A 7,701-nucleotide genomic window follows, 5' to 3' on the forward strand; every position below is an offset into this window, starting at 1 on the left:
TTTAACATTACTGCATTTGCATTGTGTTCAATATGTTGGCTTGCAGCTTTGAAATGAATTTTTCACGAACCTCAAAACTTGACAGGAGGGAAACCACGGGAAGATATGCAGCACGTGACAAAAGAAAACAGTATTTTTTTGCTGGTGATAGTGAGGCTGAGGTGAGTCGGCTGAGGCTATGGCACTTCGACAACATTAACATGCCGCAGTAGAGGCTATTCTTATCCAACCATTCACCGACCATTTTGAGCGTGTAGTTGGCTAGGCTATCGGCTGATGGATTGGATACATCTCCTGTGTGGTCTCCCTAGTCACACGAACAGGGGTTCCTGACATGGCTGCTGTTGACGCCCCTGGTGCGAGGAAGGCCGCTGCTCATATTTGTCAAGGTCAATTAATAAATGCAGTCAAAGGCTGGCTGAATCCCAACACGCCCGCGGGGCTCATAAATTATACAGAAAACACATTAAAGGACATGACTTGATGTCTTCACATTGAGATCATTTAGATTTTTTTCGGGGCTGGAGTGGATTAGAATAATCATTGGGCTAATAATCACTTGATTATTTTAACGTAGGCAATATTAATGTATTTTACCCTGAATGGACACCTTGGTATCCTGTCTCATACGGAGTGGAGACAAGCCCCTGCATGAAATCTAGCGCTCAGCTGAAGGGATGGAGTGGCGAGCTGCTGCACCTTTAAGGCAATGAAGAAGAAAAGCGGCTGCGGAGGAGGCGAGGGTTATTCCATAATGCTCTGAGCCAGGGAAGGTTAGCGCAGGGACCAGTGTGATTTGTACGGCTGCGGGAAGATGCGTGTGCTTGTTGCTTGTTGGATGGAGAGAGGCGGTGAAAATGAAATTAGTTTTCACTAGGCTTCAGCCAACAACTATTGCCTCCTGCTTAAAATTGCATACATTATTTTTTTCCAAATCCAACTTTATGATTTTGGTCACTGGAAACTTTTTTTGTTTCATTATTTATTCATAGGTGTTTTCATTCTTTTGAAATTCGAATTTTTAACTTCATTCTTTATTTTCTTTGGGAATTCCACCTGTGCACATTGCGTTTAACCCTCCTCGTGTCGCGTCTTCAACCTCCAGTCTCAGCAGCACTCACCTGGACCGGAGCTCAAGAAGGCGAATCCCGCAGAGTATCGCGCCCAAACCCCGGGAAGGCTGCACTAAGGCACGGCGTTGCCACTTCAAGGGAGACGTAGGCCTACAGTTCGATCTCAGCTCTTACCAAAACACAATCACCAGAAGCTCATACCTCCTCTTCCCAACCTAGAGAGAGAGAGAGAGAGAGAGAGAGAGCGAGAGAGAGAGAGAGAGAGAGAGAGAGAGAGAGAGAGAGACTGATGTGTACAGACCATCGTCCATTGCTATTGACATATTGAAGAAATATAAAGAACATTTAAGGAAGAAAGTGTGTGGAGTGAAAATAAGAAAAAGCATAGCTTGGATATTGAACGGAGCGGGGCATGTGGATATTGGCTATCATCTTTTTCCAGTGCATCTTGAATGGTGAGTTGTGCTCTCTAAAATGAACTTAATGAATTTATGTTAATTTACCTCTGAACAAAACTTACCAGATATAGCCTACAAGCTCTGTGTTGATTATTTTCGGAATAATATAATTGATTTTGTGAGAAAATGAAATAGTTAAGGGCTGATGCTATGTCCTGAGAGGCCAAGCGGAGAGCGAGGTTGGATTGGGCAGCCGCAGAAGTACCCTACAAGCTGTGCTATGCCTGCCAGTCACATCCAGGTTAATTACCTAATGCCTATAGTTGGATACAACTATGTGAAAACACTGATTTAAAAACACGGAATAAAACATTCGAGACTCTTACTTTTTTCATTGGGGAAATCAACATAATATTTTATAAAGACATTTCTAGAATAGTGTAACAGTACATACGTATGTGGGGTGATGCTTAAATTTTCTTTCCCTGGTGGCTTTATATGAAAATATTAGCTAAATGCTTGTATCATTTTGATACTTTTCTCAGGTTAGACTTCAATAATAAGTAACCTTATTTCAGTTTAGTCTAATTGTACTTTTTTTGCATTTTGAATCTAATGACATTTAGTGATATTGTGTATTTTGATCTATTTTAAAAACTGTTTAGAAGATTAACTTCATGTTTAATTTTTTTTTTAAGTTAATTTTTCTTCATAATTACCAATTAGGGATTATTGTAGCTAATTTACATACTTACATCAATACAATTAGCAATTCCATATATTCATTCATAACAGCATAATCACATGTGAATTACACTTAACCACTTAATAAAATGCAATGATTTCTCCTAGCCACATACTGTATATTGATTAATTGAAAAAAATGTATGCTTATTTGCTATATGGGAGAGGCAATAGGCAAATTAATGATTTATATAAAAAATAAAATGCAGTAGCATCTAGGGATGAAGTAAATTCATTTTTGCACGAGATAATCTGTTTATTTATGTACAATCAGTCCGGTATCCTTTGAAATAATACTTCAAAAGGAAACAACTAGGTTGGTGCTGTCTTTTAAAACATTTTTTATGGCGTTACACCCGCCATATTACAAGTACAAACATGGAGGCATCAGGATAATAAATAAAAGAGTTGAGGTAAGCCCCTTATCGCCCATTTCCCTGTGTTCCCACTCAAACAGTTTAACCCACTCCTTTTGTTTTACACAATGCAAAGGTGATTGGCCTGTAATTCCTACAAAATATGGATGGATATATAGGAGGCAAATTCTATTTTGGGTTGGGGCTGCCTGAACCCTTAGCAAATACAAGAAGGGTGCGTGTGTGTGAGGGGTGTGTGTGTGTGTGAGGGGGAGGGGGGGGGGGGGGGTAGAATGGAGCAAGAGAGAAAATTGGGGCATTTAGAGGGTCTTTTTAAAGATGGACGGATGGACGGCTGGAGGGAGGGTGCCGGGAGGGAATGAAAAGTGGACACATGCATGTAAACTGAGGGGAGAGACGGCAATGCATCAACCAAAGATGACAGGAAAACCATTTTGTGGCAGTGCTGAAGGACTGAATGAGGCTGCCATTGTTTGCCACAGAGAATACATTAAGGCAGTGAGGGACGTGTACAAATGCATTTTTAACACAACTGAGGCGTGACTGGTTCTAGAGAGAGCACCTGTTCAATAGTATGATGTCCATCACAAATATAAATCCATGATGTTCAACAATACACCCTTGTGTGAGCTGAGAGCACTATCTCGATCTGGGCTTTTGAACGGCTTCACACAGTGTGTTTTGACCAAGCAGGCTACAGCGTTGTAAAATGGCTGCTCCTCAAGTGTTCAGCATAGAAACTTAGAATGAAAATACCATTGTGGATGATGATGCATGCAGCGTCTATGGTTGATGTTGATGCGCTGTGTTTTATTGACAGATGCACTTTATGCAGGGGTCACTTTGTCAATCTTTAAAGTTATTCAAATTATTGTTTTGTGGTCAGGAATTGCATACAATATTATTATGCAGTATTCTTTCCTTTTTTATATGCTTGTTTCTTTCAAAAACATGTGAAAAAATAGGTCTTATACAGCAGTTTTGCTTATGATATCCGTCTACTTTGCATATTGCGCTGATTTGTATTTTTTTAATGTCCAAGCAACGTCCACATCACCAGCACTATCCTCTGTTTGAATAGTACAATGTGTAGCCTAGCTCTTCTGGGCAGCAAGAGAGATAGGGGGAGGGAGAGAGATATACTGGATCCCAGAAATAAAGGCTTTTCAGGGTTGTGATCTAGCAGCACATGTTCCTGAGGTGGTCTTTTGGTATTTGGTATTTTATTAGGATCCCCAGTAGCCGTTGCGAAAGCAGCAGCTACCCTTCTACTGTCTCTATGGAAACATGGCTAATGAGTGTTGGCACAGTGTGGACTGGGTCTGAGCAAGGCCGCGCTCTGTGCAGGTGACCCCGGAAGTTCTTCGCCATGGATTAGACCTATCACTCCTGCAGCCCAGTGATATTGTTGTAGATAGAGAGAGGAGATGTGAAGGTTATTATGGCATGTTTTAAAGATGTTAATCTGGTGGTGAGTTGTCCATCATTCTGACGACAGAGATACATTTTTCCCAGGTTTGTGTTATTTTTTCAGGACTGACTACGCCAATCAGTGAAAGTTAGCTCATGTCTTTTTGTTTGCTTTAGATCTTGTTTTAGATTGTGTATTTATAGTTTGTGGTTTATGTGAAGGTATGGAGCAATTTATTTAAAAGTTGTTAGATCATGTTTTCTGTTTTTAGCAACAGCCTGACATTTAAACATTTAAATCTACCGGACACTTTGTGTTGCGTATCCTTAATGCTGCTTTCCATTTTCACGGCTGAGGTGCAAACTCATCTTGTCTGTGGATACAATTTGCAATCATAAACAATTTGCAGTTGCAACAAATAAAAAGCATTGTAGAGTGGATTTCAATGACACTTTTCTAGTGCTCTTGCATCAGTATCTCTATTAAAACCCAAATGTGATGGGAACATTAATGGAGAGACAGATTGGGGAAATGGCATAATGTTGTTTTTGCTCAGCAATGCCAGGGGGCAAATTGGACACACGCTCAATTGGACACTAATAATCAGTGCAAATATACAACAATGCTCCTCAATTGGCGCACTCTCTGTCTGTCTGTCTGTCTGTCTGTCTGTCTGTCTGTCTGTCTGTCTGTCTGTCTGTCTGTCTGTCTGTCTGTCTGTCTGTCTGTCTGTCTGTCTGTCTGTCTGTCTGTCTGTCTGTCTGTCTGTCTGTCTGTCTGTCTGTCTGTCTGTCTGTCTGTCTGTCTGTCTGTCTGTCTGTCTGTCTGTCTGTCTGTCTGTCTGTCTGTCTGTCTGTCTGTCTGCTTCCTCTTATTTAAACACACACCTTCATCTGTGCTTGCCAGTAGGAAGACTCCTTCTTTTGAAGATTACAGCCATCCTAGGCCTGGCATCTGAATAGCTGTCAGTATCAGTTAGACTGCTCGTTTAGAACAGGAATAGCCCAGGGAACCAGGCTACAGGATTAACCTTGATAAAGCTGTCATGACCACAGAGATTCTAATCAACCCATCTGGGAGATCTACAGAAAGAGAGACCTAGGTTTGGGATGGTCATAGCAGACATGTTGACTTAGTAATTGGACACAGTGTTTTTGTCATTGCAATCAGGGATGAGAGAGTGGAAGAAAAGGACAATTGTACATTGAGTGTAAATGTATGTGCGAATGATGGATGTCGTTTATCACAAACAGCAGGAATATCTACTCACCGAAGATCAGTGTGTGCACTGTATATACAAAAGTATGTGGACACCTCTTCAAATGAGTGGATTCGGCTATTTCAGCCACACCCTTTGCTGACAGGTGTATAAAATTGAGCACAAGGCCATTCAATCTCCATACACAAATATTGGCAGTAGAATTAGCCTTACTGAATAGCTCAGTGACTTTCAACGTGGCACCGTTGTAGGATGCCACCTTTCAAATCAAATCAAATCAAATTTTATTTGTCACATACACATGGTTAGCAGATGTTAATGCGAGTGTAGCGAAATGCTTGTGCTTCTAGTTCCAACAATGCAGTAATAACCAACAAGTAATCTAGCTAACAATTCCAAAACTACTACCATATAGACACAAGTGTAAGGGGATAAAGAATATGTACATAAAGATATATGAATGAGTGATGGTACAGAGCGGCATAGGCAAGATACAGTAGATGGTATTGAGTGCAGTATATACATATGAGATGAATAATGTAGGGTATGTAACATTATATTAGGTAGCATTGTTTAAAGTGGCTAGTGATATATTTTACATCATTTCCCATCAATTCCCATTATTAAAGTGGCTGGAGTTGAGTCAGTGTGTTGGCAGCAGCCACTCAATGTTAGTGGTGGCTGTTTAACAGTCTGATGGCCTTGAGATAGAAGCTGTTTTTCAGTCTCTCGGTCCCAGCTTTGATGCACCTGTACTGACCTCGCCTTCTGGATGATAGCGGGGTGAACAGGCAGTGGCTCGGGTGGTTGTTGTCCTTGATGATCTTTATGGCCTTCCTGTGACATCGGGTGGTGTAGGTGTCCTGGAGGGCAGGTAGTTTGCCCCCGGTGATGCGTTGTGCAGATCTCACTACCCTCTGGAGAGCCTTACGGTTGTGGGCGGAGCAGTTGCCGTACCATGTGGTGATACAGTCTGACAGGATGCTCTCGATTGTGCATCTGTAGAAGTTTGTGAGTGCTTTAGGTGACAAGCCGAATTTCTTCAGCCTCCTGAGGTTGAAGAGGCGCTGCTGCGCCTTCTTCACGATGCTGTCTGTGTGGGTGGACCAATTCAGTTTGTCTGTGATGTGTTCCAACAAGTCAGTTCGTCAAATTTCTGCCCTGCTTGAGCTTCCCCAGTCAACTGTAAGTGCTGTTATTGTGAAGTGGAAACATCTAGGAGCAACAACGGCACAGCGCAAAGTGCTAGGCCACAGAAGCTCACAGCACGGGACCGGCGAGTGCTGAAGAGCGTAGCGCGTAAAAATCGACTGTCCTCAGTTGCAACACTGCCTCTGGAAGCAACATCAGAACAGTAACTGTTCGTCAAGAGCTTCATGAAATGGGTTTCCATGGCTGAGCAGCCGCACACAAGTATAAGATCACCATGCGCAATGCCAAGTGTCGGCTGGAGTGGTGTAAAGCTCGACCCCAATGGACTCTGGAGTAGTGGAAACACGTTCTCTGGTGTGATGAATCAATCTTCACCATCTGGCAGTCCAACGGACAAATCTGGGTTTGGCGGATGCCAGGAGAACGCTACCTGCCCCAATGCACAGTGTACCTGCCCCAATGCACAGTGTCAACTGTAAAGTTTGGTGGAGGAGGAATAATGGTCTGGGGCTGTTTTTCATGATTTGGGCTAGGCCCCTTACTTCCAGTGAAGAGAAATCTTAACGATACAATGACATTCTAGACGATGTGCTTCCAACTTTGTGGCAACAGCTTGGGGAAGGACCTTTCCAGTTTCAGCATGACAATGCCCCCGTGCACTAAGCGAGGTCCATACAGAAATGGTTTGTCGAAATTGGTGTGGAAGATCTTGACTGGCCTGCACAGAGCCCTGACCTCAACCCCATCGAGCACCTTTGGGATGAATTGGAACGCTGACTGCCAGCCAGGCCTAATCGCCCAACATCAGTGCCCGACCTCACTAATGCTCTTGAGGCTGAATGAAAGCAAGCCCCCGCAACAATGTTCCATCATCTACTGAAAAGCCTTCACAGAAGAGTGGAGGCTGTTATTTTTTTGTAAAAAAAAAGTTAAATAAAGGTAACTTTCTTTTTCTAGGCAAGTCAGTTAAGAACAAATTCTTATTTACATTGGCGGCCTACCCGGACGACGCTGGGCCAATTGTGCGCCGCCCTATGGAACTCCCAGTCACGATCCAGGGACTGCAGTGACGCCTCTTGCACTGAGATGCAGTGTCTTAGACCGCTGCGCCACTCGGGAGCAAAGGGGGGGCCATATTAATGCCCATGAGATGTTTGACGAGAAGGTGTCCACATACCTTTGGCCATGTAGTGTAGGTAACTTTGTCACTGTGAAGGAAAAGTCTTCACTTTATATCTGAAAGTGTGAGGACAAGAAAACCGACTATGAATATTCATAGAGATCCCCATTGTGTTGAATCACTTTGTACTAGATACGGAATCCTTAA

The 7,701-nt window shown here is 42.7% G+C and overlaps 1 protein-coding gene across 4 annotated transcripts in view; it reads left to right on the plus strand.

Annotated features, from left to right (window-relative positions):
* Nucleotides 1–290: 290 nt before the first annotated feature.
* The window catches only part of dscama (Down syndrome cell adhesion molecule a), a 183,152-nt gene continuing 175,741 nt past the window's right edge, over nt 291–7,701 (plus strand). The window contains exon 1 of one of the 4 annotated variants that reach the window (XM_036990096.1): nt 291–1,528. In XM_036990096.1, the coding sequence (XP_036845991.1) occupies nt 1,486–1,528 (43 nt within the window). In that variant the 5' untranslated portion in view covers nt 291–1,485. The remainder of the gene's footprint in view (nt 1,529–7,701) is intronic. The other 3 variants (XM_036990095.1, XM_036990092.1, XM_036990093.1) reach the window with 3 other exon arrangements.

The sequence above is a fragment of the Oncorhynchus mykiss genome, chromosome 10, assembly GCF_013265735.2.
Source record: "Oncorhynchus mykiss isolate Arlee chromosome 10, USDA_OmykA_1.1, whole genome shotgun sequence".
Taxonomy (NCBI): Eukaryota; Metazoa; Chordata; class Actinopteri; order Salmoniformes; family Salmonidae; genus Oncorhynchus; species Oncorhynchus mykiss.